A 17,451-nucleotide genomic window follows, 5' to 3' on the forward strand; every position below is an offset into this window, starting at 1 on the left:
AGAGTTCACGTTGTGTGACATGACCAGTGATCTCCTGAGTCCTCTTGTACTGTGTGCCCTGAGGCCTCGGGCTGGAGCAGGTAAGTCATTGGGCTTAGAAAGGGTTTCTCTAACAGCAAATAATATGAGGACTGAGCAGTAGTGTTCTTCACTTGTCACTATTCTCTATCTGGGGTTACATTCTTGTTAGTCAAAAAAAAAAAAAAAAGAAAGAAAAAGAAAAAGAAAAAGCACTATTAAAAGTCACAAAAAGCAGCTGGCTCCTGTGGAAAGGTAAAGGTGTAAACTCATATATGCATAATACTGGCAAAAGCTAGTTTTCTGGGAATGCAGGTACACTTGTGCTTCTAGAAAGAAGGTCGTGTCACTCCTTAGGCAGGTGGGGTGGAGTACAACACCACTGAGTTGTAGTCTGGGGGTGGAGAGCAGCATGAATCCTCCTTTCCCAGCTCTGAGTTGTCATGCGCAGATCTAATGTGTCCACAGCTGGACAGGCAGAAGCCAGGCCTGGTGATGTCGGAAAGCCCTGACTCCTTACTTTTACTGGTTACTCTCAAGCTAAAAAGAGAAAAGGAAAACAAATGTACAGAACAGGTTTCTCAAAAGCCACTCTCCTAGTGGGACATTTGTCCACATCTGTCCTAGAATTAATTAGGGAGCCCCATCTCAGTGTCATCAGATTTTCTTTGTTCTAAAACTGATGCTGCCTTCCTCATGCCAGCTTGGTGTCACTGGGCAAAAGGAGGCATGCCAGGGGCTAAGGGTGTAACACATGATTAGATAGTGCAAATCCATAATTCCAGGTAGAAAATAACTCCAAGTCTTAGTTAGGTATTCTGGGATAAGGTAACTTATGTGATCAGCAAAAAAAAGTCCCTTACCCCCTGGCTTCCAAATATCCATGTCGAATCCAGGGAACCTGTGAATATCAGCTCATATGGCAAAAAATATGATTAAGCTCAGGTCTAGAGAGTAGACCCTTATCCTGAATCATCTGAGTGAGGCCCAGATACAATGACATGAGGGGCAGAGGGAGATGCATGAGCACAGAGAAAGGAGAAGGCCATGTGAAGACGGGGCTAAGAGGTCAGCCACAAGCCAAGGAATGCCCACAGCCACGGGACTGGAAGAGGCAAGGAATGGGTTCTCTTCCAGAACCTGTGGAGGGAACTTGGATGCTGATACTTTGGACTTGTGGCCTCCGCAACTGTGAAAAAGTAAATTCCTTCATTTTTAAGTAACCACATTTGTGGTGATTAATTAAAACCATCTTAAGAAACAAGAAGTGGCACACACAAAGGTGGGTACATTTGACTTTCTATTGTGCTTGTGTTCTAGAGAGAAAGCTTTTTAAATTATGAGACTATGTTTTACCAGCAAGGCTCAAGGGTGGTTCTGAAGGTTATATCCAGTCTACAACAGATACAGGGGAAAAGAAGCTTCTCCTGTCTTTTCATATTTTAATTTTTTAAACAGACCTTTGTTTTATTCATTTTTCTATATGTGGTGCTGAGAATCGAACCCAGTGCCTCACACCTGCTAGGCAAGCGCTCTACCACTGATCCTCAACCCCAACCCCAACATATTTTAATTTTTGTTGTGGTATAACAGGAGCTGGGACAAGGAGAGAACCTTGTGAATGACTGCTCTGGAGGAGCACATCTGTGTTCTTAGAGGACAGGATACAATGTGTGGTTTTCTTTTCCTCAATAAAAATTTTAAAAAAAAGTAGTCACCCATTTACTGATGTGTTCTAATAGAAGAAGAAGAAGAAAAGAACAGTAATTAATTTTCTCCTCTTATCCATTATTTCCTCATCATGTCCTCTAATTTTCTGTCTTGGCTCTGGCACTTTTGTTCGGCTCACCTTAGAAGGAACAAGCATGCAAATGTTTGTCTGGAAATGTCCTTGTCTTCCAATTGACCTGGTGAATTATGCTAAAAATCCTCTGGGGGGGATTTGTTGCCGTCCTTGGATTTGGATCACAGTTCAACAAACTATAGCCCATAGGTAGGCCATCTATTTTGTTTTGTTTCCTTCTAAACAAAAGCTTTATTAAATGTAATTTACATACTACATAATTTACCTATTTAATGTGTGCAAACCAATGATTTCCATATTGTTATAGTTTGGATCTTTAATGTCCCCCAAAGGTCCATGTGCTAAAGGCCCGGTCCCCAGGGTAGTGCTACTGGGAGATGGTGAAAGCTTTAGGCAGTAGGGCCTAGTGGAGTCCTTAAGTCACTGGGGACAAGACCTGGAAAGGGATTGTGGAACCCTGGCACCTTCTCTTTCTTTCTTTGTTGCCTGGCCATGAGGCAAGCAGTTTGCCCCACCACAAACTCCCAGCCATGATATCTGACACTCCCATCAGAGGCCCAAAGCAATGGGTTTGCCTGATCTTAGGGTGGAATATGCAAAACCAGGAGCCAGTTAGTTATCTCAGTCAGGTATTTTGTTATAGTAATGTGAAGCTGACTAGCAAGTATATACACAAATTGTACAGCCATCACAACAAATTTGGAACATTTTGAACATCCTCCAAAACCCAGATGCCATATCAGTCTCTCCTCTCCTTCATACCACCACTCTAGGCAACCTCTGATCTACTTTCTCTCTCTCTAGATTTGCTTACTCTGGGCACTCATACAAAAGGAATTATAAAAGACATAAGGTTTTATGAATAGGTTATTGTTCTTAGCATAATATTTTAAGGTTAATCCATGTTACAATGTGTCTTAGTACCTTGCACTTTTTATTAACAAATATCATTCTAATGTACATATATACCCCATTTTATTTATCCATCAACTGATGGGCATTTGGGTTGTTTCTGCTTTTGGCTATTAGGAATTATGCTGTTGAGAACATTTGTATGCAAGTTTTTGTGTGGGCATAAGTTTTCATTTCTCTTGGGTATATAATTAAAAGTGGAATTACTGGGTCATTTTGTTAACTGTTTAACCTACTGAGCAACTATTAACCTGTTCTCCAAAGTGAGAACATTCTCCTAGTAAGGTATAAATGTTCTAATTTCTCCATTGCTTTGCAACAGACTTTTTGATTCCAGCCATCCTCAGAGGTGTCAAGTGGTACCTCAAGGCTGTTTTTATTTGCATTTCCCTGACGACCAATGATGTTGAGCATCTTCCATGTACTCATGGCCCTGCCTACTTGCTTATGTGGCTGCCGAACTGACCAGCTTACTATATGATCTTTGAGAAAAAGTGCTTGACCCCTGACTTAGATGAAGGAGGAGTAGGTTCTGCCTTTGGGTGAAAGGGCAGGCATTTGGGTCAGGAAAGGAGGAAACTTCCGATAGAGATATGCTAGTAGAGACTAGGATAGAGTCATTGAAGAGACACCCGCAGAGTAGAAAGCATGCTCCCAGGCAATTCTGACAGTAATGGCCACCGTATGGAGGGAAAACTGACTGAACAAGCCAGGGATCTGGGGAGAAATCTCAAGTGAGACAAGGGCCACAGGATCAACAAGAAGTAGAAAGTCCCTATTTGGAAGGGTTGGTTTTCAGGGTGGCATGTCTTAGGCCTGGCAGTACTGGGACCTCTCTGGTACAAACCTCCTGGCCCAGGGAACAATGGGGGTCATTGTTTCCCACTCTCCTAAGCATGTTTCCTCCCACACCCCTCACAGCGGGGCTCAGGCCCTTTCCTCTAAGGCTCTGTGCTTCACGTGTTTGGACTCTGTGTTGTCTAGGAATTTTCTGAACATTTTCCTCTCTTAAACCCCAGCCTTCCTTCTCAGAGTCTGGTATGCATTTGCCCAATTCTATGGCCCCTTTCCTTGCCTTTGGGGGAAAACAGCTTTTCTGTTCAGGAAGGCAAGTAGTCTAGTCCTCAGATACGCCCATTAAACCAGCTTCCCTGGTATCTTCCTTCACCCTCCCCACATTGGTTGATGACAGAAAAGATGCTCAGCTTCCTTACTCAATCTTTAGTGAGGCCTTGGGTTTGCTGTCAGTCCAGGTGAAGCGTTTCAGCAAAGGGGAGGTCAGCAGCATGCTACTGTCCAACGGATAATCCTAGTGGGGAAGAAAGGAAAGTTAAACACTTGCTTGGCCTTGCCTGGCCCAGAGGTGTCCACACTAAGTCTGGGGGATGATACTGGGATGTACCTCTGAGGTGGCTTCAGGCGCTGCCCTCAGCCTCCACAATCCCTGCCTACTGACACAAAGTGCTTTCTACATATTGGCAACTACAGACTTGGTCAGTTACAAGTAATGTCTACTCACAGTGACTCTTCAGCCCTTTCTCCTGAAGGTGAAGTAAATAGTAAAACAAAAGGAAAGCTGCAGGTAACAGGTTAGCACTTTCCACAGGAAACTTTTATGTGCATTACATAGATACATTAAAACTAATTTAGGCAGATAATGGTTGGTTATGGGAATGCTTTCATTTGGTGGCTATAATATGTAAAAAGTCTGGGAAATTATAAGTACATAGTTCAATTTCTTAAAGATTCTACAGAATTTTCAGACTCTCCTTGGTCATAATTCCCCATGATTGGATTTCACTGAGTCATCTTTAGCACTGAGGTGTTTTTGGTGGGGAGGTACCAGGGATTGAACTTGGGGGTACTTCACCAGTGAGCCACATCCCCAGCCCTATTTTGTATTTTATTTAGAGATGGTCTCACTGAGTTGCTTAGGGCCTCACTTTTGCTGAAGCTGGCTTTGAACTCACCATCCTCCTGCCTCAGCCTCCCAAGCTGCTAGGATTACAGGCGTGCACCACCGCACCCAGCTTAGCATTGAGTTTTTGCAGAGTCTCCATGACTATTAATATGGCATATTCTAGTAAATGGACCCCATACCATTTTCCTGCCTCCCCTAAGACTCTTACTGAGCTGTTCACATTTTTATCAGTAAACACCTAAGCAAACAAGCAAATGATCATAATTCACTGCTATATTTGGGTTAGTGTTAAAGTTGAGAAATCTTCCATGTTTTGCTCAGTATTGTTTTCTTGAACTTGAACCCAGTGTACTAAGCAACAAAACAAAATTTCCATCTACTTTACCTTTGTGTTCTGCTAATTAAAATTTAAATGTTTATATTTTAAAATCATCTTGTCCCTCTGTCTGGTGTGTTGGACAAGGTTTTGGTGTTTTTGAATGTGACTATGCTCATCTCATAGCCACACTGACTATGGTGATGACCTTGGAATTGTAGTTCTCCCAGGTCTTTGTGGAACACAATCGTCATCAGCATTTCTCTAACTTTAATGTGCACAGGAATCCCCTGGGGATCTGTGACAAGGTGGTATCTAATTTAATGAGTGTGGGTGGGTCCTGAGAGCCAGCATTTCTGGCCTGCTTCCGAACTTTGGCACTGTGTTTGTTTGGAGATCACATTCAGAGTACTAGGATCTGCCCTAAGAGAAGTGCTGTCCTGCCCCACCTTCCTCTCCTCTCCTCTTCTCTCAACCCCACATCCAAGGACTTTAGAAAGAAGAGCTGGAGAGAGGCCTCTTGTTTGCCAGGCTGTCCTGGTTGGCTTCTCCCAGTGTGTCTGAGAAGGACCATGGCTGTTCAGCCTGCAGAACCTGAGGGTGAAAGGGCCTGGAGGCTAGGTGGACTTCTTCTAGACTCAAAGCTCACAAGTTCCGACCACTGACAACTAGGAGTTCCCGTAGTACTTTGAAAGCAAGAACATATCATTAAGAGCCAAGAAGCTTAGAAACACATGGAATTCTAGAAGGGATTAAATTCCTACAAACAAGGACGTAGGCCCTGGGGTGAATTATGGGCCATCTTCAAACCATGTAATTCTACCTTCAAATTAGTTTTGCATAGCTAAGGCCTGTTGTCAGTCTCCAACAATGTAATGGGCTTTTTTTGTTTGTTTTGTTTTTGTACTGGGCATGGACTCCAGTATACCCCCTGTCCCTTTTTCTAAAATTTTACTTTAAGACAGGGTCTCACTAGTTACTGAGGCTGGCCTAGAAGCTTCCATTCTCCTGCCTCAGCCTCCTGAGTCACTGGGATTACAGGCATGCACCACCATGCCCAGCTAATACTGTCACTTTACTGGTCCTCACCAAGAGCAACTGGATTCTTCAAGTTGGTGTTTGGATGGAATTGGGCAAAGGGTCTTGTTAGGTGCACTGAGTAGCTTAACTTCATGACTTACATCAAACATGGAGGTGGCATTTGGTGAAAGTTCTTCAAAGGTTTTGATTCTTTCCAGACTCATGAATTTGAAAGCATTTACATATCTAATGACAAAAGAAAGAGAATAATCAAGACAGGAAAATGCACATACCTTCAATTATCAGGAGTTCATAGGCACTGTATCATGGCTAAGATAAGCCAAAATTCCTTTTGCTATTCTGGGGATTGAACCCAGGGGTTCTCTACCACTAAGTTACAACCCCAGTCCTTTTTATTTTGTATTTTGAGACTGGGTCTTGTTCAGATGCCCAGGCTAGCCTCAAACTTCTGATCCTCTGGCCTCAGCCTCCTGAATTGCTGGGATTATAGTCATGTGCCTCCACTCCCAGCACAATTGCCTAACTTACAGCTCAAATTTTCTGCTATGCCGACTGGGAATCCTCACAGCAATGACACTTCCTACCATAGGTGTTAATTCACATGTCATAATTTTCAGCAAAATCCCAAAAGGACCCACTCTGTTCCCTTATGGAATCAGAAAACATTAGGCCTGTAAGAGACCTAAAACATCATTTGACTCAAACACCTTATGGTACAAGGAGAAAAATGATGCATAGGGGAGTGATGTAACTTTATCACTTATAGTTCCTACTTCCCAAAAGGATGTAGGATTACAAATAAAATGACCTTTCAAGGTTACAAAGCTGATTTAGTCATAACTGAGTCTTAAGGGCTAGTCTTGAATATTCTGTACTGTGAATACAGATTGGTAAAAATGAATAGGATTTGCATAATTTCTCTTGCTACCTACAGTTTTTTGTTGACAACCTATTAGGAAAGACCATCAAGGAGATCCACTAGACAGTGACTCGCAGGCAAGTTCACCTATTGATTAAATTCCTTAGACTGATAATCTATCACCATCAACATCCTAGGCAAGCTCCTTTTGGGGCCTAAGGCTAAGCAACATAAGAGTCTAAATTACTTTGACACTCCATTCCCACCCCCGTTTCTAACCCAATCAGGCTTTGCTAAGGTATTTATTCCAAGCTAGTCTTCTCATCTTTAAAAACTGGATGACTCTTCTGCTTTGGCGTCTTGGTGACCTGAAATCCATCACAGGTCTGGGTTGCTCACTGGGTTTCTTCAAAGCCTGTCATAGATAGCTATCGATGTTTTCTGATTGTTGCAATTCTCCGCCATGCCTTCCGTGGTGGCAGAACTGAAGTCAAAAGCTAAGGACTGTGCCTACTGCAGATAAAGTAGATAGAAGGCCCACAAGACCTTCTAATGGTCCAAAAAGAGGTCTTGACTGCATAGGGTACAGGGAGGGAGGGTCAGAACTTCTGGGTTAGATACTCTCTTCTCCCAATTTTTAGCCGCACAATTTTGACAAGCTCTCCTGTTTGGAGTCTTAATATCCCCATCTGTATAACAAGCAATATATACTTCACAGGATTGTTTTGAATATAAAAGAACTTTATATATCTAAAGAGCCTAGCATAGTGCCAGATGACAGCACATGTCTGTGTAACTATGAGGACTGAATGTGTTTAATACGTGTGTAATTATGAGCACTAATGAGCAGATCCCAGGCCAGCAGAGACCCTCAATAAATATTTGTTCCTTGCCTCTTCTCCAATCTCCTCTGTGGTAACGCAAGATGTTAATTTGTTAAATAAGAAAAAAAAAAAAAGCCAGTTTTATTTGTTTAGTTTTATCTAAGTTTTGATCAAAAAAGTTAATGTCATGGGGGGAAAAAGAGGGATGGTTCTAGAATAAAATTAAAGAAACCTAAGGAAATGTAATGTGTTATTCTGGATCCTTTAAAAAATAACTATAAAAGACATTTGAAGAAAATTATGGAAATTCGAACATTAGATGATAGTAAAGGATTTCTTTGGTATGTTAATTTTGGTGTGGTTACACAGGAAAATGCCATTAGGAAATGTATCCAAAGGATTTAGGGGTAAAGTATTATAGTGCTGTAAGCTCAGTTTAAATGATTCAGGACAAAGAAAAACACAGTCCCCCCAACACACATATGAAATATGGCAAATTGTTAACTGTGGTTGAATATAGGAGGTGGGCATATGGGTGATCATTACCTAGTTCTTTTCTCTCTTTTTGTAGTTTGCTTTTTGGTACTGGATATTTAACCCAGCAGCACTTTACCACTGAGTTACATCCCAGCCCTTTTTGTTTTTTATTTTGAGATGAACTTGCAATGCTCCTGTCTAGCCTCTCAAGCTGCTGGGTTACAGGCATGTGCAATGGCATCTGACTTTTTTTTTTTTAATGTTTGAAATTTATGTAATAGAAAGGTAGGGGAAATCTTACCTGACATCATCAGAGCTTCCTGAATTAAACTTCGGGGCTGAAATACTGTCCTTGAAAAAGTCCTCAGAGAAGGCCGGAGTTGAGTAGGTAAAGCCACTGTTTCCTGTCAGTATGGCATTGAGTGGGATATAATCTTTACCATCCTAAAATAGCAATGATAGAACTCCGATTGCACAGATTTCTACTTCAACCAATTTCTGTAAAGCATTATGTCAACTTCATCTATTTCATCTGCCCGATCTTGTGTTCTGAGAGGGTAATTCTGCATTGCAGACACACTTTTAATGGTTGATCTCATCTTTACTATTAATAGCTTTTAAAACAACCAACCAACAAACACACCCCCTTAACTTACAGTCAAAGGCATCTGGCCTTATGAGATTCTAGGTAAATTTAGTTTTACCTGTTGCACATTGGCTTGAAGCAAATCACCCAGTTTTTCTACAAGTTCTACAAATCGTGGCCTTTCTTTTGGGTCTTTGTGCCAGCAATCCAACATGATCTGGTAGCTGTTGGGTGAAAGCACACAGAAAGAGCTGAACAGCAGTGATATATTTATGTAGATTGCCTGCCATGTTGCAAAATGAGGGGTGTTCATATTACATTTATAGATCATGCTTTTCATAGTAGTGATATTGCTTCATTATTATGATTGGGTCTGTAACACCAACACATAAAAGGCAGCATAGGCCAGGTCTTGCTGGTAGTGGGTTCACATGTCCACCAAGGCAGACTAACAAACCAACCCTCCAGAGCTTTTGTGACCCAAGTTCCTTGGAGTGCTGTGGCTTCTGCAGAATGGAAGGACTGAGTCCTATGGAACAAGCAGAGCTTCTTGGAAAGGAAACACCACTGTTCTTTGCAGTTAGATGTGAAGTGGAATGTTCTTACACTCACTTTCAAAAGCAGGACAGTGTCCTGAAAGTTAAAAGCAGCTGCAAACACCATGGATGAATAGTTTGCAGTACCCATTTCATTCTTGGGTAGTGACAAAAGTCAGTTTAAGCCAACTTCTCAATAAATATACTTTCAAGCCCTCACAGTTCCGGTTTTAGGCTCTGTATCAGATACTGGAGGAGGCACTGTTGCTTCCAAAAGATAAGGTCCCCAAAGTGTGGACTTCAGTTGTTCCTTGTACTGTGTGCAAGGTTCATGTGGGTGGCTGATTATTATTTTGCCCAGCATTTCAGAGCTTGTATTACAAACTGGCCTCCCAACACTAGGCAAAAATGTACAAGCCAGGCTTCTGGATTTAAAACATCTGTCTTAATATCTCAGAGTCCAAATCTTGTTCTGGGATTCCAATGTCAACAGGTTCCTCTGTGATTCTTCTCCTCTTACGTTTCAGATGTAAAAATACTGGACTTCTTTCTTGGTCATGTCTGCTTGGAGTAGAGGTCTTTATCTACTCCTCTTTATGAAAAACACATGCCAGAGGTCCATACACACACTGGACTAAGGATTTCCTCTCTTTGGACTCTCTGTGTTCTGTATGCAATGTTTATTTAAGTTATCTCTTTTTTCAGAATATCCTCTGGACCAGAGAGGACTCTGACTGAAGCAGATCAAAATCTAAATGGTTGGAACTTTGGAACTGGTCACAACTAGTCTGTAAGAACTATGTGGCCTGGGACCTCATCTCCATAACCCTCACCCAGTGCAGGATCTGGCCTGTAAGTACTTCATAAATATCTCATGAAGGAAGTTAGAGTGGTTTCTGGGAAGAGACAACTCTACTCCTTCCATGAATTCTTCAGCCACACTGCAGAAATTATCATAGGGCTGGGAACTGGGTGTTGCTAAGGGAAAAGCCTAAGGAACTCCAGTAGTCATCCTACCTCTGTCCCTTGTCAGAAGTGTGCCTTCAGTAGCTCCCCAAACCCTTTAGTATATCCCTATTTTGTTTCAAAGTATTTGAGGTAGCTGATGAAGATAGTAAGAACACAGGAAGGTTTAAAGAAGAGAAGAATATGAGGAGGAAAGCAAAATAAAAACAAGAAAATAAAGGTGAAGTTATGGGAAAAGTTAATATGCAAAGTTACATCAGGATTCTCAACTCTTTGAAGAGGCTGACTATAACCTATCAAGGAGCCGGTGGGGAAAAAAAAAATCAATTTTATGATGCACGCTTGCTAGGAATTAAAAACAAATGAGTTACTCATAAGAAGTATGGCTGTTTCTAGCACTGAAATCTGAAAGGGGGTCCTCCTAGACTTCCTTCAACATCATTACCAGTAAGGCAGTAAGGACTTCACTGGATTGCTATGTACAATGTATCTCCATGTTGGCGAAAGCCTTCACAACCAAAAATGCCATTCCTTAATGACAATTCTGAGAGGCAAACAATATGTTACAGGTGAATGTATCCCAAGGGTCTGGTTTAACCAAGAGAACAATTCTAGGTACCTACGGGTCTGGAGGCACCATGTGGTCTTTAGACGTCTTCCCCTGGGCACCAGTCTTCAGAAGAAAGCTTTCCAGTGGAATTTGGTTTCTATTTTCTGATAAGTAACGAGCAGATATCCTGAGTCTTTGATTAAGGGGCAGGAGCTCATAAAGATCATACAAAGAGAGGAGACTGTTCCATTCAGATGTTTGATCTTAATAAGTTCCTGTCCTTAATCCTCATCCAAGACTGTGGATTAAGGCTCTTCTCAGAAGGGGATTCTGGGGTCTCTTCCGCCCCTGTACCTAATTCACCTGACTTCAGGGGTGGTGGTGGAGGTCAGCTGGTTCCAGGAGCTGTGGAGGCCTTTTGGAGGGCCAATCTAGGGCACTGCTGCATTGGAATGCAATTTATAGAAACCGAAAAAACTGCAAATGAGGAAGCAACCACTAACTCTCTAATTCTGGTCTACTGTTCCTCCTCTCTGAGACACACAGGACAGGTAGCCACAAGCACCCAAGGATACAAGTATCCCTGCCCCATAGCACTGCTGATTAAGGGCTCAAGATACTTTCTCTTGAGTGCTGTCAAGATTGGCTGGCCATTCAGGGTCCCCATGCCCACCTAGAACCTGCCTACTAGAAAGGGCAGAGACAGCACAAGACTTATAGTGTATATAACCCTACATGGATCTCTCATTTTAAGGTAAGTTTACACATTTTACTAATTTATTGCAGGTACAAAAATATATATTACAGAGACATGTGATCACTAGAAAAAAATCTGAGTTACCTCCCCTCAGGGTACACTGGCTATGGCAAGGATGGCCTGCTTCTGCCTTACTGCACTCAAGCCTAATCATCCAAGGCTCTTTTACCTCTAGCAATAGACAGGTTCTAGGAGGTGGTTGGAAGAACATCAAGTATATATCCAGAAAATCTATAAAAGAGAGCAATTGCAAGGAAGGCTTGGACCAGCAAGCAACATGGGACCTGAGCCCTGGGAGCTCATTCCACTCAGCAGAGCCCCAGCTCATCTCCACCAGTGTCGCCATTCATGGCAAACAGGAGCAAGCCACTGTTTGGGAGTTCCTGACCTGGAGCAGGACTCCCCATGCTTCTCTTCTGAAACTAGCAACAGGGACCACCTCTGACCGCTGGCTGTTCTCTAGTGTCATTTGTGGTTTCTCATTTCTAGATTCTACTCCTCCAATATATAATTCAGTATGAATTATCTCAGAAAATACCAAAGGAAAAAAAAAAAAAGAAAGAAAACATTCATCACTGTGTCCCTTATTGAAAGGCATCTGACTAAACAGTGAGGAACCTGGGTTCCTCTGGGTGGGGAACCAACGATTCCACTCAATGTTATATGGTTTTTCACCACTAAGTAAACAGGTTTAATAAAGTGAAGAGACACCAGTTGCACCCAAGTTGGGGTGAGGGAACTGTGGGAAGAGTTTCTTTTCCAAGCTATCACCCAAGTTCCCAGTGCTCACCACTATAGGCCAGGTTCAGGTCACAGAATCCCAGTTCTGAAAAGCTGCCCTTTATCCTCACCCCTTCCTACTGCTGGAACAAACAAGATAACCCCATCAGCTTTCATTTGCTTGAGAAAAATGGCTGAAGGCTTGAATGCTGGCCTTCTGAGAAAAATTTTCACCAAGTCATATCTTACTTTTTAAAATTTGTAAAATAAACTCTTTTTCCAAAATGGTGGAACCACACCTCTGTCTATAGGTTGCTTAGAACTCAGGAAGTTTAATGTAAAGATTTGAAGACTTGATAAAGTCCAGGGGAATTTTTAGTCCAAAGTTGAGGTTACTTTGCACCTCTAGAGTTATTCTGGCCCAGAACCTGGACCAGGACTGGAAACATACCCTGCAGGTATGTAGGATGATGTTGTGGACTCTAAACTCAGACTGAGTTTGCTCAACTGATTAGCAGTGTTTTGTGCCTTGGCTTTCTTATCTGTAATATGGAGTTAATAGCATCACATACTTTATCAGGTTGTCATGAGCATTAGGCAAATTAATATACATTAAAAGTGCTTAAAATAATGTTGGCACTCATAAGCACTAAATAAACATTTAGTTAATAAATACTATATAACAACTGTAATTATTGCTGTTAGTAATTGAAAATTTAGATTTTTGGATTATATCAAAGTGAAGGACACATTTAATGCATAACATGTATGAGTGTATCAGAGTACCATTTCTTCTGGGGAATGTGTAGGGTATTACTAACTTAAAAGCCCCTGTGGTCAAGAAAATCAGTATGGGAGCTGGGTTCTAAGTCTGTCTCCTGTGCTACTTAGCTGAGAGAGGGCATACTTCTCAGTCTTAGTTTTGATACTTGTCAAATTCAGATTATAACATCTGCCCTACTTGATTCTGAAGGTTGTAGGAATTTCACATTAGACTACATGGGGAAAACATTTAGGAAACCGTAAAGTGCAAACTGATCTCATGTTAAAGCAGTCTCCTGCTGTTGCCCCTTTGCACTGAGTTAAAGGGCTCAAGAAAGTGAAATCTCGTAAGGTCTATTTCGCTCTGCAGCCCCAGAAAGAGACCTTGCCTCAAACTTCTTGTGCTTTCCTGAAGAAGCCACCATGTAAGACTGACAACAACAATCTCCTGCCTCCTCCCTGCTTACAGGTTGCTCTCCTGCCCTCCTGTCAGGCCTGAGTCCTCTGTCTCCCTCATCCAGTTCCCTGTCCAGGGTCTGACTTAGCCTTGTCTCAAGATGATGAAGGAAAGAGCCAGTGACCTTGCCCTTTGGCCAAGCCCACGCTTCCTTCACTATCCGACTCCTCCCCAAAGGCCATCCCAGGGCTCTGACAGGACCCCATTGTGTGGATAGGATGGGGAGGGCTGCCTGCCTGTTCAGGAAAGGCGGTGCCGCCTCAGGGAGGCCCAAGTCCTTGTCAGCAGCTCCACAAAATTGCAAGTGTCATCACATTCCTGTTCAGGCCTCAAAGTGCAAAACATGCACACAGTCTCAGGAAAAGAGCACCCAAGAGAGGCGAGCAAGTACAACCCAACAATGGAGAAAGCCTTCACATGGAGCCTGTCGCCGTCCTAGAGTCACCGGAAGGATGGCACAGTGGGAAGGCACCTCAAGTAGCTGTCTGGTTCAGCAGTTCCAGACAGCAGCACAGCCTATTTCTAGAGGATTTTAAAGAAGGTGCATTGCTCACGTTGCCTTCTGTGGAGTGTGATCATAGCTTTGGTCAGAAAATTCCTCTTTTCCCCTCCTACACTTCCCGTCCTACAGTCCAAAGCATGCCCCTCGTGGTATCACTGGACTTATGGTCAGTGGTGCTTCCAGCCCTTGACCTTGTGATGACTTAGCTCATTAGGCTCCCACTTAGTGAGTGTGGTTAAAGTCTTGCATTCTCTTGTTGGGTGGTCTATTCTTTTTGCCAGGATTTATACCTAAAAACTGAATTTCTAACTTCAGTTCCCAGCTAGAGGCCTTGAAAAGTCATGCCAGTGATCAGGAGGAAATAGGTAGGATGAATCAAGGACAATGTACCACTTCAGGAAAATACTCCCAGCACAGAAGGGCCCAACAGAGGCTGAGCAGGGAGCACTGAAGAAAAGGAGAACTGTTGTATCCTTCAATACAGGGATTCTAACACATCAACCTCCTCAGAGGTGCCTTGGTGAGGAATGAAGGAAGCTGGCTCACATTTCAGGAGTTGCGTACTCAGGGGCCCTCATCCTCATGCCCTCTTTCAGACGACTGCAGAAGTCCTCATCCATTTGTACTCCTGGGTATGGAGACCCACCTGTGGGAGACAGGGTGGGGAAACACAGGCACATTATGGTTTGGTAGTACAAAACATGATGAGGGGACAATTGAGTGTTTCTTTTTTCCCTTTAAAGTAATATTTTAGTAATTAGACACTGTAATTGAACATAATGATTGAATAATAAAACATGGTGATTGAAGTGGATGTCAATATAGGTTAGGACACACATAGGAGGCTAGCAACAGGGACACATACTTTGTTATTTGGTCTCACGGTATTAAGTTCTTGTGTCAAAAGACCATTCCTATGGCTGCTCCTGTTTTTTTGACAGGGGAAGCAATAATATAAAGAGTCCCTGCTTTGTCCCCACAAAGATCTCTAAAGAATTCCCTTCACTATAGTCTCATTCCTTGGGTTAGTGACCTTTAAAAAGTCAGTGGATTTTGGCTAGGCTATTTAATGGATCATGCCTACCTCAGTGGCAGTGATTTTAATCTTGCAGCACTGGGGACTAGGACTTATGATAGGCCTGAAAGAGTTGGGGGGTCTTGGGCTCCAGAACAAGGTTGAATGATACGGGTTGTGGTTTGCTCACGGTCAGGAGTCTGCAGAGATGAAGATGCCAGAGGGACCTAGACTTTGTCCTTTGCCAGCATGACTCAGATTCTCCTGTACCCAGTCCTTTTAGGGGTATCCCTGACTGTGGATACAAGTGGGGAAGTCTTCCCAATCTGCTCTGTTCCAGCCCTCAAACCTAGTTTATCTCAGTATGTGTTTGTCTCCACTTTCTTGTGATTACTGCTGGTAGGAAGCAGCTGGGAGACATGCAGTGCTGGTACTGTGTCACTGCAAAGGCCATTGTGACTGCCTAGTGGCTTTCAAAGACTGGAAGCAACAGGTGCCTGTCATCGAAAGCAGGGGAATGATTTTTACACATTACAGGAAACCAGTGATGTTACTGGATGACTTTTATTTGCTGAGAAAGGCAAATTTTTGGCAAAGTTCAAAAGACTCTTGGCTAGAACTTGTGTTTGGGAGGCCTCACATCATTATCAAGTATCTGGGAGCAGATGTGGACTTCATGCACATTTATGGACAGGAGAACCCAGTAAGGTTACTAGAAACCCTCAGTAGATGTATTGCAGGCAGAATCAACATAACCAGTGTTCTTTATTGTTCACTTGCATAAAGCAGTGCAGGGCTATGTCATGTGCTAATACTGGAGGCACTGAAAAGACATTCTCTCTCTCTCTCTCTCTCTCTCTCTCTCTCTCTCTCTCTCTCTCTCTCTTCCAACTAAAGGGATAAGCTTGTATTTGACTTTAGTTCTGCTGGGTTTCAAAACAGCTCTTTTTTAAATGAGGCCAAGAAGTATATATGGTGCAATGGGGAGGAACTCATATAAGACAAGAGAAGCCATGGATTCCAGTCCCTGTTCCAATCACTTAAAGTATTCTGAAACCCCCTCTAAAAAATAATAGAGCAAGAACTAAGGTATGCCAGTCAGCAATTCTGTCACTGTTTGACTATGTGACCTTGGGCAAGTGATTTTACCTAATGCCTCACTTTTCTCATTTGCAAAATTGGAATAAATCCAGTAACTGCTGTTGTGACATTTAAACTAGAACATCATTTAAACACAGGATTGCCTGACACAATACTCAATGAATTAATATCAGCTTTTACCATTATGGTTGTGCCTCTTCTGTCTTCAGCTACCTTGAAGCACAAACTTTCTTAGCTTACCAGAGGTGCCATAGGCTTCGGTTTTGGTCTTGCTATTCTCTGCCTGCTTCCTTGGACCCTGTCCCTCCATTCAATTCAAAGCCTATCTTTTTTTTTTTTTTTTTGTACTGGGGATTGAATCCAGGGGTGGTTAACCCCTCAGCCCCATCCCCAGTCTGTTTTATTTTTAATTTTGAGATAGGGTCTTGCTAAATTGCTAAGGCCATCCTCCTGCCTCAGCCTCCTAAGTTGCTGGGATTATGGATATGTGCCGCCGCACCTGGTCTCAAATCCGATCTTAACCCCTTCAGAAATTCCCGACTCCTTCTGGGATGTGGCAGTGTCTGTTACTCATCTTTTACACAACTACCTTGGCTGGATCTGTGGCTCCTATAGACCGGCACCCAGACCTGAGAGGGCTGGGTGGATGCAGAATAGGAAGCAGCACCACCACAGGCTGCCACGCTGCAGGCAAAGCCCGCTGCAGCAGCAACTAGGTTTGCACCCCCATGGCGTGCAATGGACCACTGATGCCTCCTGCTTCTAATGACACCTTACCCACTGTTCCAGCTGTGCTCATCAGGTTTTCTTCTGAGAAGAAATTCTGAGGAAGCAGGTGATACAGGAGGGAAAGGGTAAGGGCATCAGACATGTGGGTGTCTGAGGCAAGGAAGAAGGGGACAAAGGCAGAGAAAGATAAACCTGATTTCAGATTTTCTACTGTCTGACCTTGTTCATGTTTGTATAAGCCATTTTTATACACACACGCACACACACGCACACACACACACACACACACACACACCACAGACTCTTCTAAGAGGTGACTGGGATCCATGCCCCTGCCACAGTTTGCAATTTGAGTGCTGATCTCAAGGTTGTATCTATTCAAAGGATGCCTGACAGAAGATGCGGACACTTATTTCTAGGCTGTTTGATCTCTTCCCTCCTCCAAATTTACCTAGAGAAAAGATTTCCCACAGCAACACTCCATAAGACCACACATCACTCTTGGTGCTGTAGATTTTGTCAAAGATGGATTCAGGAGCCATCCATTTCAGAGGAAGTCGAGTCTGGAAGAGGGTAAGGGAGCCTTGAGAAGAAGGGC

At 42.9% G+C, this 17,451-nt stretch overlaps 1 protein-coding gene across 1 annotated transcript in view; it reads right to left on the minus strand.

The window, feature by feature from the left end:
• Positions 1–213: 213 nt before the first annotated feature.
• The window catches only part of Flt1 (fms related receptor tyrosine kinase 1), a 168,558-nt gene continuing 151,320 nt past the window's right edge, over positions 214–17,451 (minus strand). Inside the window, exons 25-31 of the mRNA XM_047554532.1 lie at positions 17,305–17,416; positions 14,555–14,654; positions 8,877–8,982; positions 8,474–8,616; positions 6,153–6,237; positions 3,949–4,043; positions 214–558 (exon numbers count right to left, since the gene is read on the minus strand). Of these exons, the coding sequence (XP_047410488.1) occupies positions 372–558; positions 3,949–4,043; positions 6,153–6,237; positions 8,474–8,616; positions 8,877–8,982; positions 14,555–14,654; positions 17,305–17,416 (828 nt within the window). The 3' untranslated portion in view covers positions 214–371. The remainder of the gene's footprint in view (positions 559–3,948; positions 4,044–6,152; positions 6,238–8,473; positions 8,617–8,876; positions 8,983–14,554; positions 14,655–17,304; positions 17,417–17,451) is intronic.

The sequence above is a fragment of the Sciurus carolinensis genome, chromosome 5 (assembly GCF_902686445.1).
Source record: "Sciurus carolinensis chromosome 5, mSciCar1.2, whole genome shotgun sequence".
NCBI classification, from domain to species: domain Eukaryota; kingdom Metazoa; phylum Chordata; class Mammalia; order Rodentia; family Sciuridae; genus Sciurus; species Sciurus carolinensis.